Source organism: Camellia sinensis, chromosome 3 (assembly GCF_055761805.1).
Source record: "Camellia sinensis isolate YWXY chromosome 3, ASM5576180v1, whole genome shotgun sequence".
Lineage (NCBI taxonomy): Eukaryota > Viridiplantae > Streptophyta > Magnoliopsida > Ericales > Theaceae > Camellia > Camellia sinensis.
Window position 1 is genome coordinate 126,881,476 of NC_138963.1, and position 18,205 is coordinate 126,899,680.

General features: G+C 36.6%; 1 protein-coding gene across 9 annotated transcripts in view; it reads left to right on the forward strand.

Annotated features, from left to right (window-relative positions):
• The first annotated feature begins 216 nt into the window (after positions 1–216).
• The window catches only part of LOC114322838 (organic cation/carnitine transporter 7), a 33,074-nt gene continuing 15,085 nt past the window's right edge, over positions 217–18,205 (forward strand). The window contains exons 1-4 of one of the 9 annotated variants that reach the window (XM_082920753.1): positions 275–419; positions 498–588; positions 12,334–12,606; positions 17,586–17,819. In XM_082920753.1, coding sequence (XP_082776879.1) covers positions 571–588; positions 12,334–12,606; positions 17,586–17,819 — 525 coding nt within the window. In that variant the 5' untranslated portion in view covers positions 275–419; positions 498–570. Of the gene's footprint in view, positions 589–6,312; positions 6,635–9,213; positions 9,309–11,764; positions 11,822–12,333; positions 12,607–17,585; positions 17,820–18,205 lie in introns of those variants that run through there. The other 8 variants (XM_082920755.1, XM_082920758.1, XM_082920757.1 and 5 more) reach the window with 8 other exon arrangements.

Consider the following 18,205-nt stretch of genomic DNA (forward strand, 5'->3'; position numbering starts at 1 on the left):
TTTAGTGAATTTTTAAAAAGTTTTTGTCAAATTTTTTTTTAACTTTTTAAGTATATGTATGTTAGATATATTTAAAAATTAAAAAAATTATTTAAAATATTAAAAAAAATTATTAAAAACAAAAAAATACAAAAAATAAAAAAATAAAATTTTCTGAAAATTATTTTTAAAAAATAATAACCACATAAGGTAAAGTCCGTCCTACAATATGAATCCCCACCGCTATCACTGTACTCCAAAAATAATAAATAAGAAAAAGACGACCGCATCCCATGTGATCAAATCACGACCCCATCCCATGTGATCAAATCACCAATAATACTAATACATTGTTTCTAAGAGAAAAGGTAAAGGGAAAGTCATCTTTTGCTTGCTGCTGCTGCTCGGTTCTGAGAATACAAATACGAAGAATACCAGTAGTCTGTTTCTGTCTAGTTTCTATCTACCACTACTAGTACTACACTGCACTATACTAGTTCTCTTTCTATAATTTGTAGGTACACTTCACTTCTCACCTTTCCTCCCTCCCTCCTTCCCTCCCTCCCTCAACCTACTCTGCCTTGTAACCAAATGAACCACCAGGAACAGGTACTATATCTATCTGTCTATCTATTTGATTATCCATGTTGTTTCATGTTGCATTAAGATTCCATGCCAGCTATACACACACACACACACACATATATATATATATGAAAAATGATTTATCGCCTAATTTTGTCCCCCAATTTTACCCCAATGATGTGCAATTAGGGGAATAGAGATGAGAGAGGAGTGTGAGATCACTTCACATTGGTTTAGCCACGTCATTGGGATGGAATTGGGGGTTTCAATTAAGGGATGTAACATATCTCATATACATATATGCATGTGTATATATATATATGCGTAAGAGCACTTTTTGTAAACTCCAGATCAACAGCTTGTCTTACCTGTAATTTCATTAATTTTTACTGCACATTCCACTCAATTCTCGTATTGGTTCTTTTTGATGCGTTTGAATTATGAATTTGGGGAAAAAGGAAAAAGAAATGGAAATTTTAGAGAAATATGAATGAATTTGGGTAGTGATTTGGAAAAGAAAAAGGGAAATGAAAATTCTAGAGAAATGTGAATGAAATATAAGTTCAAATGGAAAGATCATGGATTTGGATTTTGGTAGTGATTTGGAAAGGTAAAATGTTAAGGAAATGTGAATGAAATATCTGTACTACTATAAAGTGAAGTCTTTCTAGGGAAATTCTATTTCCGTGCACCCTTTCATCTCTGTGCACATCATATTTTAGTTCACACAAAAAATTTGAAAAAAAAAATATTCTACTCAGTACACAACCCATTATACTAAAAATACCCTCTTCTTCAACCTTCCAACACTAACCCTAATCTCTAACCTTAACTAGCCACTGTTGCCACTTCCACCGTCAAAGGCAGCATCGGTGCCAACACCACCTTCTCCCTTTGCAGTTGCCATTTCCCTAACCCCCTTCACTCTCAGTCACCTTCCTCGGTAGCCATCTATAACTGGTGAACCCTACTTCCTCATCCTTTGCCGCCGTCGCCCAGCTTCTCCCTAGTGTTAGCCGCCACTATCTCCACCCATCGGCACCATAATTGTGACCTCCAACCCCTCCCCTTGATCTCACCTCCCCCCTCTCTCTCTCTCTCTCTCTCTCTCTCTTGTGCACGCACATATAATGGAAGGCGTAATCGTGATGGCGGAGATCGCAATGGTAGGGGTTGTAGGGATGGGCCATCATGAGGTGAGGGAGATGACAGAAGTGATTGAGGTGGTCAAGGGAGGAAGCCAGTGGTGGCGGTGGTGGTGCGGTGACTGGTTAGGGTTAAAAATTTTTGAGTGGTTTGGAAATTAGGGTCTTGGATGTGGAAGATAAGGGGTATTTTGGTATTTTTATTTTAGGATAAAAATGTAATTAAAAAAAATTTCATTAAGTGTGTAGAGTGAGAAGAATTGGTGTGTAGAAATAGAATTTTCTGTCTTCCCATGGTGTTTATGTTTCATAATTTTGGTTTTCCAAAAATATCTCTATATTAGTTATGTGGGTAGTTTAAGGCCTCATTTGGAAACATGTTATTTAGTAACTTTTTGGCTTTTTACGAAAAGATGTGCAGAAAAATAGAGAGAGTGATGTGACAACTTATAGTGACGTTTTAGCTTTTTGGCTAAAATACTTAGTTCTCAAACGAGGCCTAAATTCAATTTTTTTTTTTTTTCAAATCTCTCAACTTTTGAATTTTCCAAATTCATTTCAATTTTTAGATTTTGAATTTAATCATAGTTTACATTTTTATTTTATGAAACAAAATGATCATATGTGTACACATCGTGCGCACCATCGCTTCTAGTAAGTTAAAATGTAAAGATTATAGATTTGGTAGTGTTTTAGAAAGGAAAAGGGAAAATGTTAGGGAAATGTGAATGGAATATTAGTTAAAATGGAAAGATCATGAATTTGGGTAGCAATTTGGAAAGGAAAATAGAGATGGTTAGGAAAATGTGAATGAAATATAAGTTAATTTTTTCCATTTCCCTTGCCCTTTTCAAATTCTTATTTAAATCAATGATCCAAGCGCAACATTTGAGAATGAGGGAAACCAAACAAATGGTTAAAATATTTCATGATTTGTACGACAAGGATTTAAGTTCTTGTTAGAGATTATCCTTGATTAGCTCTCCTTTGACCTTGTATAAATGGAATAGTTGATTGCATTTATTAGGGTTTTATTACAGGCTTGTGTTTAGGTATAATGTGTGTACATACGCATATGTTGTAATCGCTATATGCACCTCAAGTGAGATGAATAAATCATTCGATTCAATTCAGAAAACACTTACATGGTATCAAAGGGTTTAAAGATTCATCATGTTCTTCTGCTTTTTACTTTCTCTTTCGTTTTTATTTGAATAGAGGCTCTGCCTCTTTTGATCCTCTCTGCTTCCTTACAGTTCTCCACACAGTTTTGTAATCCCAACAACCAAAACTGCTTGAATTCACACAAGAAACATTCACAAATAGAATTCGAAGCATAAAACTCTAGAAACATAGGCTCTAGATAGTAAATTTCAACATCTTAGAAGGGAGGCTACACATTGCTCATGCTTTCTGCTGCTAGGTATCACCTCCAAAGCAAATTTGCCAAATTATATGGAAAACTGATCATACTATCACTGCGCAGTGACAAAACACGTTAGAAGCTACAAAGCATAGACATGAACACGGGACACGGATACAACATGTCACGGACACGTCGACATGGAAAATTCCAAAAAAGTAAGACATGGATACAGTTCAGACACGCCACAAATTATTATATTTTGATATGATATTATCTATGAATATATTATATTATATTATATAGTTGTATATGTGCTTAATATATATAAAAAAAAATTAAATAATTATTTTATACTAAAGAAACTTGTGTCTAATTCTCTTACATGAATTTTTAGACTATGGCAAACATATATAATTGTAACATTCGCCTCATCCTTCGTAGCCATTTACTAATACATTTATGTCTCTTTTTCATGTTTCATTTAATTTTGTGTGAAATTTCTATAGGATTATTCTTAATAATTATATATATTTTTCAAGATATAAGATATTTATGTCCAATTCTCAAATTTTGAAAACTATATGTTGCAAAATGAGTGTAGGACATGTGTCCGAAATTAAGATTTTTATTTTTAATTAAGGATACTAAAAAAGAATTCGGACACGTGTTCGAAGAGTGTTGGTATCTGACGCGGACATATCACCTTCTTAGAAATATCCATGGTTCTCGGGTTAGAAGTATTAGAGAGACAGAGAGGCCGTCTAGAAGAGAGGAAAGAGTCCAAACGGAGAGAGGGAGGGGAACCTGAGTTCAAAGTACATAGCTCGAGTGAAGAACTCAATTTCAAGTAATGCGTGTCTTGTTCTTATGATTAAAGGGGGTAGAGTCATCTATATATAGATGTTAAGCATGTGGCCTTAACTGAGTGGTTGTTTCGGGTTGGCTTTTTTGTGCTTTTTGGCCTTTTTAGGAGCTAAAAAAGATGTAGTGTATTTGGGAAGTTGCTAAAACAACAATTTTTTTGTGAGTGAAAAAATTGATGTGACATCTAGCTTTTTTAGCTGATGGAAAACCAGCTTATTGGCTTTTTAAGCTAAAATCTGGCTTTTTTGGGAGTTCGCAAACAGCCTCTGAATACCCAAGAATGTCACCATATCTTATATAAACCATTAGACTTGTCATGATTTAGATTGACTTTAGAATTGTCTCTTGGCAGGAAACAATGTCTTTAGGAAGTTTCTAGAGCAAGTTCAGTGGCAAGGTCTTTACCTCCTTTGGGTTGGGCCAAGGCAACTTGACTTGTGTTGGGTTGCAGCACAACAACAAAACTTGCATTTCTAGTCTCCAATTCCCTAGAGTTGCATGATGCGTGCCAAATGATTCGACATACCAGGGCCCAACTTCTTGGCCCTGGTTTGGGAGTTGTGCAGTGCAATGACCATTGTAGTGAAGCAATGTGTAGGGTATGACCACTGCAGTAACAAGTTCATGGAATGTGCAAATCAGCCTCCGTGATACTAATATGATGTTTATGTAGAAAGAGAAAGTAGCAAGTAGAATGGGGAAAATACTAAATAGTGCATGCGCCTTACATTATTAAACAAAGCCTAACACATGTTGTTTTAATAAAGTAAAGAAAACATGTGCGAATAGGTGAAAAAGCTAACAAAACTAATAATCTACACGATGAGATGATAGACTAACCCCCTAGCATGAACTAAAACCAAAAAAAATAAAGCGAAGAGATACTAAAATAAAGTTGAGGAACAAAATATGGATGTTTGGGATAACTTTTTAACTTTTTATGAAAAAATGTGTATTAAAAAATTATGTAAAGAAGTGTGTAGGAGAAGATATGTAGTAGGCCGTACGGATGGGAACATTATAGTTGGCTTAGTGAATACATGAGAAAAGATTGCCTCCTTTTCGGGTTTTGATTTGACGGTGTTGTTCGACCCGTGGAGGCCCACCACGGGCCCCGCTTTTCTAATCGGAACCGTTCATTGTGTAGAACTCGTCGATCATTATATACTTGTAAAAAATCACATTAATTAGATATCGATAGCTATCTGATCATGTTAGTTTTTTTTGTCAACTATTAACTATAATACCATGTAATTTTTATACAAAACTGATTTGATCTGTAGTTAGCGATATTCGATAGACGTGATTTTTACAGGCATATGGTACTAGACGAGTTCTACATATTAAACGGTTCGAATTATCAAAATGAGACCCATGGTGAGCCCCCACAAGCCTAACTTTACCATTCAATTTATTGAATGTACACGTGTTATTATTATTATTTTTCCTTTCATTGCAGGTGGCTGACGTCAGTACGTTGATGGGTGGGAAAAGTTGAACTTTTATATTAATTTACCATTCAAATTAATATTTGTATATTAATTTTTTAATATTTTTTTAGTAAATAGTGATAACTTTTTAATTTTTTGATAACTTTTTAATTTTTTAACTTTTTTTTGAACATATCAAACCAACCCTTAATATACCTCATCATATTCCCTAAGTACCTAAGATGATACCTTACCGGCCTTCTCTATCCATCATAATTATCCGATTTGGGGTGGTTTGTTTGTATAAAGCAGTAAAAGATTACATGGGGAGTGATGATAAAGAAATTGATGCGTACACGTTAAAGCAAGCAAAGCAATACTTGTCAGCAAGTCGCTCTCTTCCTCCACCTCCGTCCAAGTTCCACCGCCTCATAAAAGAAAAAGAAATTTAGTGTGTTTGGTTTGAATTTTTTAAATTAAATTTTTTAATTTTTATATTTTTTTTATTTTTAGTGAATATTTTTAAAATTTTAAATATTTTTTACTTTTTTAGATGTATCTAAAAAATAAAAAATTTGTAAAAAAATATTTTTAAAAATTAATAAATATATAAAAATACAAAAATGTACTAAATTGTCATATATATATATATATTTTTTTATATTTTTTATATTTAGGAAATTTTTAAAAAAAAATTATCAATTTTTTTTTTACTTTTTAGGTATATGTATGTTAAGTATATTTAAAAATTAAAAAAATTACTCAAAATATTAAAAAAATTTACTAAAAATAAAAAAGTACGAAAAATAAAAAAATAAAATTTTTTAAAAACTATTTTTAAAAAATGATAACCACATAGGGTGAAGTCCGTCCTACAATGAATCCCCACCGCTATCAATATCCTCAAAAAGTAATAAATAAGAAAATCACGACCCCATCCCATGTGATCAAATCACGACCCCATCCCATGTGATCAAATCACAAATAATACTAATACATTGTTTCTAAGAGAAAAGGGAAAGGGAAAGTCATCTTTTGCTTGCTGCTGCTGCTGTTCGGTTCTAAGAATACAAATACGAAGAATACCAGTAGTCCGTTTCTGTCTAGTTTCTATCTACTACTACTAGTACTACACTCCACTATACTAGTTCTCTTTTCTATAATTTGTAGGTACACTTCACTTCTCACATTTCCTCCCTCCCTCCTTCCCTCCCTCCCTCCCTCAACCTACTCTGCCTTGTAACCAAATGAACTACCAGGAACAGGTACTATATCTATCTGTCTATCTATTTGATTATCCATGTTGTTTTATGTTGCATTAAGATTCCATGCCAGCTATACACACACACACATATATATATGAAAAATGATTTATCGCCTAATTTTGTCCCCCAATTTTACCCCAATGATGTGCAATTAGGGGAATAAAGATAAGAGAGGAGTGTGAGATCACTTCACATTGGTTTAGCCACGTCATTGGGATGGAATTGGGGGTTTCAATTAAGGGATGTAACATATCTCATATACATATATGCATGTGTATATATATATATATATGCGTAAGAGCACTTTTTGTAAACTCCAGATCAACAGCTTGTCTTACCTGTAATTCCATTAATTTTTACTGCACGTTCCACTCAATTCTCGTATTGGTTCTTTTTGATGTGTTTGAATTATGAATTTGGGGGAAAAGGAAAAAAAAAATGGAAATTTTAGAGAAATATGAATGAATTTGGGTAGTGATTTGGAAAAGAAAAAGGGAAATGAAAATTCTAGAGAAATGTGAATGAAATATTAGTTCAAATGGAAAGATCATGGATTTGGATTTGGGTAGTGATTTGGAAAGGTAAAATGTTAAGGAAATGTGAATGAAATATCTGTACTACTATAAAGTGAAGTCTTTCTAGGGAAATTCTATTTTCACGCACCCTTTCATCTCTGTGCACATCATATTTTAGTTCACACAAAAAATTTGAAAAAAAAAATGTTTTACTCAGTACACAACCCATTATACTAAAAATACCCTCTTCTTCATTCTTCTAACACTAACCCTAATCTCTAACCTTAACTAGCCACTGTCGCCACCTCCACCGTCATAGGCAGCATCGGTGCCAACACTACCTTCTCCCTTTGCAGTTGCCATTTCCCTAACCCCCTTCACTCTCAGTCACCTCCCTCAGTAGCCATCTATAATTGGTGAACCCTACTTCCTCATCCTTTGCCGCCGTCGCCCAGCTTCTCCCTAGTGTTAGCCGCCACTATCTCCACCCATCGGCACCATAATTGTGACCTCCAACCCCATCCCTTGATCTCACCTCCCTCTCTTGTGCACGCACATATAATGGAAGGCGTAATCGTGATGGCGGAGATCGCAATGGTAGGGGTTGTAGGGATGGGCCATCATGAGGTGAGGGAGATGACAGAAGTGATTGAGGTGGTCAAGGGAGGAGGCCAGTGGCAACGGTGGTGGTGCGGTGACTGGTTAGGGTTAGAAATTTTTGAGTGGTTTGGAAATTAGGGTCTTGGATGTGGAAGATAAGGGGTATTTTGGTATTTTTATTTTAGGATAAAAATGTAATTAAAAAATTTTTCATTAAGTGTGTAGAGTGAGAAGAATTGGTGTGTAGAAATAGAATTTTCTGTCTTCCCATGGTGTTTATGTTTCATAATTTTGGTTTTCCAAAAATATCCCTATATTAGTTATGTGGGCAGTTTAAGGCCTCGTTTGGAAACTTGTTATTTTAGTAACTTTTTGGCTTTTTACGAAAAGATGTGCAGAAAAATAGAGAGAGTGATGTGACAACTTATAGTGACTTTTTAGCTTTTTGGCTAAAATACTTAGTTCTCAAACGAGGCCTAAATTCAATTTTTTTTTTTTTTCAAATCTCTCAACTTTTGAATTTTCCAAATTCATTTCAATTTTTAGATTTTGAATTTAATCATAGTTTACATTTTTATTTTATGAAACAAAATGATCATATGTGTACACGTCGTGCGCACCATCGCTTCTAGTAAGTTAAAATGTAAAGATTATGGATTTGGGTAGTGTTTTAGAAAGGAAAAGGGAAAATATTAGGGAAATGTGAATGGAATATTAGTTAAAACGGAAAGATCATGAATTTGGGTAGCAATTTGGAAAGGAAAATAGAGATGGTTAGGAAAATGTGAATGAAATATATGTTAATTTTTTCCATTTCCCTTGCCCTTTTCAAATTCTTATTTAAATCAATGATCCAAGCGCAACATTTGAGAATGAGGGAAACCAAACAAATGGTTAAAATATTTCATGATTTGTACGATAAGGATTTAAGTTCTTGTTAGAGATTATCCTTGATTAGCTCTCCTTTGACCTTGTATAAATGGAATAGTTGATTGCATTTATTAGGGTTTTATTACAGGCTTGTGTTTAGGTATAATGTGTGTACATACGCATATGTTGTAATCTCTATATGCACCTCAAGTGAGATGAATAAATCATTCGATCCAATTCAGAAAACACTTACATGGTATCAAAGGGTTTAAAGATTCATCATGTTCTTCTGCTTTTTACTTTCTCTTTCGTTTTTATTTGAATAGAGGCTCTGCCTCTTTTGATCCTCTCTGCTTCCTTACAGTTCTCCACACAGTTTTGTAATCCCAACAACCAAAACTGCTTGAATTCACACAAGAAACATTCACAAATAGAATTCGAAGCATAAAACTCTAGAAACATAGGCTCTAGATAGTAAATTTCAACATCTTAGAAGGGAGGCTACACATTGCTCATGCTTTCTGCTGCTAGGTATCACCTCCAAAGCAAATTTGCCAAATTATATGGAAAACTGATCATACTATCACTGCACAGTGACAAAACACGTTAGAAGCTACAAAGCGTAGACATGAACACGGGACACGGATACAACATGTCACGGACACGTCGACATGGAAAATTCCAAAAAAGTAAGACATGGATACAGTTCAGACACGCCACAAATTATTATATTTTGATATGATATTATCTATGAATATATTATATTATATTATATTATATAGTTGTATATGTGCTTAATATATAAAAAAAAAAAATTATATAATTATTTTATACTAAAGAAACTTGTGTCTAATTCTCTTACATGAATTTTTAGACTATGGCAAACATATATAATTGTAACATTCGCCTCATCCTTCGTAGACATTTACTAATACATTTACGTCTCTTTTTCATGTTTCATTTAATTTTATGTGAAATTTCTATAGGATTATTCTTAATAATTATATATATTTTTCAAGATATAAGATATTTATGTCCAATTCTCAAATTTTGAAAACTATATGCTAACAAATGTCCAAGAAGTGACGAACATGTTGCAAAATGAGTGTAGGACATGTGTCCGAAATTAAGATTTTTATTTTTAATTAAGGATACTAAAAAAGAATTCGGACACGTGTTCGAAGAGTGTTGGTATCTGACGCGGACATATCACCTTCTTAGAAATATCCATGGTTCTCGTGTTAGAAGTATTAGAGAGACAGAGAGGCCGTCTAGAAGAGAGGAAAGAGTCCAAACAGAGAGAGGGAGGGGAACCTGAGTTCAAAGTACATAGCTCGAGTGAAGAACTCAATTTCAAGTAATGCGTGTCTTGTTCTTATGATTAAAGGGAGTAGAGTCATCTATATATAGATGTTGAGCATGTGGCCTTAACTGAGTGGTTGTTTCGGGTTGGCTTTTTTGTGCTTTTTGGCCTTTTTAGGAGCTAAAAAAGATGTAGTGTATTTGGGAAGTTGCTAAAACAACAATTTTTTTGTGAGTGAAAAAATTGATGTGACATCTAGCTTTTTTAGCTGATGGAAAACCAGCTTATTGGCTTTTTAAGGTAAAATCTGGCTTTGTTGGGAGTTCGCAAACAGCCTCTGAATACCCAAGAATGTCACCATATCTTATATAAACCATTAGACTTGTCATGATTTAGATTGACTTTAGAATTGTCTCTTGGCAGGAAACACTGTCTTTAGGAAGTTTCTAGAGCAAGTTCAGTGGCAAGGTCTTTACCTCCTTTGGGTTGGGCCAAGGCAACTTGACTTGTGTCGGGTTGCAGCACAACAACAAAACTTGCATTTCTAGTCTCCAATTCCCTAGAGTTGCACGATGCGTGCCAAATGATTCAACATACCAAGGCCCAACTTCTTGGCCCTGGTTTGGGAGTTGTGCAGTGCAATGACCATTGTAGTGAAGCAATGTGTAGGGTATGACCACTGCAGTAACAAGTTCATGGAATGTGCAAATTAGCCTCCGTGATAGAGAAGTCATGGGCTAGATTCCTTTAAGCTTATTTGGTGTGACCATGGACCTACGTGTTTCCCTTAAAGGTTGACACATGGAGGCCTATATTTGGATCTACAAGGCACACACCATTGCAAGAATGTCTATGACAGGTGGCATGTAAGGAGGTATCTACAATAATCGTTGGGTAAATTGCAGCCCTGACTTTTCTGGTTACTTAAAGCACTGCATTGAATTTTGTTAGAAAAACCCTAAGGGTAATCGATTTTAAAAAGTTCGGCTCTTCTATGCTGAAATTGAACAAAATTGTGATTCCTTGTGCTGCTGTTGAAGCTACTGAACTTGAATAACGGATGCACCTGCAATTCAATCAAAATGATTTGACTAGTGCTTTGAAACACATAAAATGTTCTTAGTGCAGCTTTTACTAATGTATGTCATTTTATTTTTTATATTTGTTTTGTTGCATCTTTAAAGTAATTGGTCATCATTATTCTTCAATACTGTTTTTTTAATAAGTCATTAATCTTCTGCACTGTTATAAAGGCAGAATACATTTGTGTCCATTTCTAAGCTTTTAGAGAAATATTACCGTTCAGTATTTCAGCGTTTTTCAATCATTTGAAAGAAAAATAAGTGATTTGATGCTCTTGTTCATAATTGCAAATACTCAATTGTCTTCCTATTCCAGTGATGTTGGGACTGGTGAGCAAAGTTATTCTGCAACATGCACTGTTTTTCCATCCATGGTAAAAAGAAGGAAAAATATAAAACCAATATATATATTTATGTATTTTTAAATTTTTTGTTGTTAGATGCATGGTAAATTCTGAACCTCAAGTGACTTAATGAGACTTGAGTCAAGTCTCATTAAGTTTTCAAGCCAAGCTTAAATAACCTACTACTTGGCTGGACTCAATTCGTTTACAACTCTAGGAGATTGGAAAAGAAATAAGATCTTGGATTTATCTAGCATCTTAGCTTTATGTGGATGTCCCACGTCACTTTATGGCTTCTTTGAAATCCTACTTTTCATTAAAATGAGGACTCTATGCTTTTTGAGAAGTTTGATATGCTGTATAGTATTAAATATTTTTCCTCAAATGAGATTTATAAAGTAGCACTTTCAGGCTGTATTCTGGACTCTGGCATTTGAGAAATAATAAAGGAGTTATATTCCAGCGTTGAAGAGGTCAGAATTGTCACTGATAAATCTAATCTTGTACTGCAAACAGAATCATAAGGAGGTGTCTTCCTTAATATTATACACTCTATTAACTGAAGCACTGGAGAGAAGCATCGCCTTTTATATTATATGACATAAAACATGTTTGGTTGTTTTATTTGCTCAAGGGGGTAACTTTTTGAAATTAGAATGTATGATAAAAAAATAAGTGGAGAAGGTTTCCCTGAGAAGTGTGGACCCTGACATGAGGAAACTAAATTAGCATTGTAACTGACTGTCTTTAGTGTGCAAGGTCATTGGCAGTCGGTATAATATATATATATATATATAATTTTTTCCGGCAGTGGTGCTAGTCGTCACTATGGATAGTGTACCAGTTAATAGTGAAGATTGTAGTGGAAGATGATATGTGAACCCTGCCACTGCAAATGAGCTTTAAGTTAGTAAAGGTTTTTGGATACATTTTTTGCATACTTTTAAATTATGAGGTCTTATGTACTTTTTATTTGGTTCCCTAGATGGCAGAGCCCAGACCTGTGTACACAATAGATCATGCACTTTCTACCATGGGATTTGGGAAATTCCAATGTCTTGTGCTTGCTTATGCTGGGCTCGGTTGGGTTGCAGAGGCGATGGAAGTAATGATTCTCTCTTTCATTGGACCAGCAGTTAAGTATGAGTGGTCACTCTCATCTAGCGAGGAGAGCCTGATAACCACAGTCGTTTTTGGTGGCATGCTAGTGGGAGCATACTCATGGGGCCTTGTATCAGATAACTTTGGAAGGAGGCAGGTTCTTTCTACTTCATCAGTCTTGTATTTTGCCTCTACCATTACTATACCTTCGCTGTTTCTGTCATAAAAGGGTAATCTATCTGTCACAATGTGGTATGATATATCAAATGACTTACAAGTAATAGAAATTATATCAATTTTTTATTCCAATTTTTTCATCTGATGCTTTGCCTATTAGGCTATTACCTGCCACCTTAAATGTTTTCTTTCCTTAGTCATCCTGTAAAATATCATCGACATTTTATTTCGTTCATAATTCAAAATTTGAAGCAACCAAGTAATGCAGTGAATTTTTCTCCTTACAACTCAGCAGAGCTCTTAAAACACTTGTAGTTGTGGGGACTATATCTCTGAAAGCCTTTAGACGGATTGTTGAGATATAGATTATAGTATGGAATCAAATTTATATATTGATGAGGAACACCGTTGTCAATACAGTACTGTACTACAGTGTTATTAAAGTGCGACAATGAAATTTTCAGAAGCTAGATCTCATCTAAAATGCAAAGGAATTTTGTCTGTTTCCTTCTTATTTTGTGGGTGCTTGGAAGATGAAGATAAAAAAGAGAGAAAAAAAACTACAGACGACACAGAATCCAAGAAACTGAAACCTAACAGAGCTGTCAAAGGAATTAGGCCATGGGATGCCTCTTCATTAACTGAATTCACTTTTTAGCAGGTGCCACTCCCAAATTATTATTATTTGGGTACCTTATTCATCACTTGGGGTTTTTCCAGGTCAATAATGTAAAATTCATAAGTAGAGGTTGTCACCTGCAGTGATGGCAAGTTCTATCTGCTCCCAGCGCTGTGGTGCTGGTTCAAGTCATGGGAATCTACCTCTTCACAGCAAAGGTGTTAGAATATGTTAGAATAGGAAATAATATTTGCTATATTTTATTCTTATTTGATTTTATTTTCCCTTGATTGATGTAATGGGCTGGCCCATAATTTATGCCTAATGGCACTCCTGTAATTACATATTATTATCAATATAAAAGGGAATGAGGTCTCACTCATTCCCTATCTCTTTTTCTTCTCTAAACTTACACGGTATCAGAGCCAAAACCATAGCCCATCCCTCCTTTACTCTTCTTCTCTTCTGTCGGCAATCACCCATCCCTTTAGCACCACTGCCGACAGTCCCTTTTCACTTGGGAGTGCTGTCGGCAGTCCTTTCTTTCCCCCAGCAGTCCAGTCGGCCACTATAGACTCTCACTCAGCCCACCTACGGTCAACCCAAACCTCCGACACCCTTGCCTCCTTAATTCCTCTAACTCGGGTGGTGCCATCTTGTAAGGTGCTTTGGCGGGTGGTGTTGTGCCTGGCTCCAACTCGATCTTATGATCCACCTCCCTCCTAGGTGGCAGTTTCTTCGGTAGCTCAAGTGGCATCACTTCTTTGTACTCATGGAGTACCTTCTCAATCTCCTTGGGTATTGATCCCTTGGGCACACCCTTCTTTTCCTCTGCCATGGTTGCAAGGTAGGTCACTTCTCCTTTTTTGAAGCCTTTCTTGAAGCCTTTCTTTACTTGCATAGCTGAGAGAAGCGGGGTCTTCAACCCTTTTCCTGGCACCGATTGTACCACATAAGGTGTGTTCTCTTCCAAGATTGCCATGGAGCGTAGGAATGGTATTGGTATTGCCTTAACTTTGCCCAAGAAGTCCATGCCTATGACAACTTGGAAGTCATCCATAGGTGCCACCGTGAGGTCGATCTTGCCCTTCCAAGCACCAAGGCTTATGTCTATCCCACGTGCTACTCCATGCAAGGGTTTTGCCTTTGAGTTGACAGCCTTGAGCCATCCAGACTCTTTGCTAGTCTTTAATTCCAACCTTCTTGCCTCTTCCACAGAGACGAAGTTATGGGTAGCTCCTGTGTCCACCATTGCACGAGCAGGCTTCCCATTGAGGCTTACCTCCACATACATCAAGCCTTTGTCACTTTGGGTAGATGTGGCATGCTTCGATTTGATGGCATTGAGTAGTTGCAGGGATCCCATGTGGGGAGTTTCCTCTTTTTCCTGCTCTTTTATCATGGCATTGAGGGCTTATCTTCTAGGACACTCTCTTGCCCAATGTGATCCATCAAATAAGAAGCAGTTGGTCTTGGGCTTGAACTTGCCTTTGTTTTTGGATTGGTACTTAGCTTTGTCTTTTCCCTCTTTGCCAGTAGGGGGTTTGTTGTGCCCTTCTTTACGATGGAACCCCTTGTTCTTGTCTCCCCCACCTTTATTATGACTATCCTTGGATGACCTGGCCTTATTATCTCCTCTCTTATACTCAATTAGGGACTCGGCTATTGCCATGGCCAAGGAAAGATCTTGCACCCCGCGCCGGCGCAATTCTTGCTCCGCCCATGGTTGTAGGTTGTCCAAGAAGTTAAAGTGTAATTCTTCATCAGTGATGCTCGGGACTTCTAACATAAGAGTAGAAAATTCCTTTACATAGTCCCGAATAGATGATGTGTGTTTAAGTTTCTTAAGTTCTTTCTTAAGTTCTTTCTTAAAGTCATCCCAGGTGTCTATGGTGCACGTACCTTTTTCAATGTCAGCATGCCTACGACACCACCATAGTGTTGCTGTATCGGCGAGGTAAAGGACTGCAGTGCGTACATTGGCATCTTCCTCGGTTACTGCCATTGCCTCAAAGTATCTTTCCATGAGCCACAAGTAGTTGTCCACTTCTTTGGCATCTCTCTTTCCGTCAAAAGGCTTAGGCTTTGGCTTTGGCACCTCCACCTTAGATGTCCCCGGCATGTTCATAGCTCCCCCGGCTATGGCCTTCTTGCACATTGCCACGTCTTGGTGCATCTCCTCCAAGCGGGCTTCAAAGCTTGCGAGCATCTCCAACACTTTAGCTTGGAAGGAATCATTGGCAACTTGGCCATCATGCACCACGGAGTTAATGGTGCTGCCATCACGAAGTTCTTTGATCTCCCCCTTGAGACCTTCTACCTCCTGCTCCAAGCTTTGCTCCAACACATCAAGGCGTTCCCCCGAATCGCCCACGGCAAGCTCTACCTTAGCCAGTCGAGTCTCCATGATTGCCATAGCATCACGTGCATCTTGTGACTTATCCTTCCTTGCCCTGCCAGTGTTGTCCCTTCCACAGGTTTGCTTGGTCACCGTTGTTTCTTTAGCACCGGAAAACATGTTACCTTTTCTTCTCTCGTCTCAACCTTAGCTCTGATACCACGTGTCACGGCCTTTTTGTTTCCAAGCTATCTGTGCGGCACTTAGACAAATTCAAGCTTCACTTGATGATGCTAAGTCAGCCTAACTCGCTAACTTAGAAGAAAGACAAGGGGAACACGAGAGAGTCTGAGAGAATGCCTTGTATTCACTATGAGAAAGTTTTACAACTCTTGGATGGGTTGGAGCAAATGAGCTCCTCTCCTATTTATAGGCTTCCTAAGAGCATTCTAGAATTCTCAAGAGAATGTCATGTAGAAGCTTCCCATGGAAGCCTTCTTTACAAGCTACAAGAATGTTCCAGAATGCTTTAGAAGTATCTATACAAGACATTTACAAGTCAAGTGTTTTGAATATTCAAGGATGTTCTAAAATCCTCCATGTTCTCTTCAAGTGTTGGAATGAGCTAGGAAGGTTTAGATCCTTCCATTAACCTCTTGTCCTCCCAAGCTCCCATGTGGGAGGTTTTTGCCCTAGGAAATTTGGCAGCTTGTGACAAGAAGCCTCAATTTCCTTAACCTGTTTATCCCACAACATCTATTCAGAGTAGCTACGTAAATAAATGAAATGAAGCAATTTACTATTCCTTGTTATGAACATCCCACATTCAGTTACAAAAGTACAAAAACAAAAAAAAGAACACTCTGTTGTTTTCCAAACTATTTATGTACAATGACTTCAAACTTAACTTACCCCATGGTTCAAAGAGAAATGGATACTTCTCCCTCATTTCATCTTCTATTGCCCCAGTTGCGCCTCTCTTCCATAATGATCTTTCCATTCCAATTCTTACCATGGTTTTTTTCTTAATAGCTTCTCCTGGCAATCAACAATTTAGATTTTCCTTTCTTCATACTCCAAGTCCTCTTCAATGATCAACGTTGGCAATCCAATACATGAAAGGGTTCTCTCACATAGCCTCTTAACAGATTTGGTGCTGTTACAGACCTTGCAGTGACCTGTCCTCTCATTCTTTACATAGTGCAATTGTGAAAAACTGCATTTTTTATTTTTATTTGGTTGTCTTTGTTGAAACATAAGATGAGTGTTGGACAACGAAGAAATGACATGTAGATAAGATGAGTGTTGCTGAGATGAGGATGTTAAGGTGGGTGTGTGGCAAGATTAGAAAAGATGAGTTCGGAATAAGTATATTCGTGAATGGATAGGAGTAGTACTGATAGAAGATAAGCTGTGAGAGAATAGATTGAGATGGTTTTGTCATACACAACGGAGACCAACAAAGACAGTGGTGAAGAGATGCAATATAGTGACAGTAGAGGAAGGTGTTAGGAGAAAGGGCAAACCTAGATTGACATGGGTTAGGGTAGTAAATAGAGATATGAATCTCCTTAATTTGACTAACCAAATGGCCTTTGATAGAGTTGAGTGGAGAAGAAAGATTCATGTTGCTAATTCCATTTGATGGGATTTAAGGCTTTGTTTGGTTTGTCTTTGTTGAAACATGTCCATTCAATTATAATTTGATCTTTTTGAGGATGGTATTAATGTTTAATGAAACCAAAACCTGCATCTGTCAAACATCACCTTTACTCCCTCTTATAATGGAATTCTATATGGGTTTATTTTAAAGTCTTTTACATCTTTTCTTTACCTGATCATAATGTTTTAGTCAAGTGTAATAATAAATAGAACTTAATCATTGCAATGTCGACGCAATCTTTTATTAGATGTTTGAAGTTCTTCCACATACTCTACACTGTTTAGTAACTTACGCAGCCTTCATTATGATTTCCTACATTCACTTGCCATTGCCAGGAAGGGTCTTCTCAGTATAGCTATTGTAACCACTGGAGCTGGGTTTCTAAGTTCTTTTTCACCAAACTATACATCTTTGATCATTCTCCGTTGTTTGGTTGGCTTTGGTCTGGGTGGCGGTCCTGTGTACTTGTCTTGGTTTCTGGAGTTTGTTCCTACTCCAAAAAGAGGAACTTGGATGGTAATCTTTTCATCCTTCTGGACACTTGGAACAGTTCTAGAGGCTTCGCTTGCATGGGTATGTCAATAGTTTTCTTACTATTTCTGGTTGCTCTTCGAGCAAGTCATTATTGATACTGCTTTCCTTGGTTCCTTTTTTCTCCTCTAGTATGAAAACTTGGTGCTAGACAGGATTTCATAAGGAAGTAAACGAAGAAGGATTGCTTGGCATTGTTGGATTATATAGATCTCAATTTTCATTTTCAGTCTCAGCTTACTCTCTATACCATTAAATTGTGGAGCCTTCCTAATTTGTGCCTAGAGAGGGTGAGTAGGCAAAACAACCTTAATCACTTGTTACCAATTAAAAATTACCAACCTTGTTTATTTAACAAATTCCAATATGTGATTCAATCAATCATGATATGCACAAAAATCATACAAAGATAAAGAAGACATGCAATT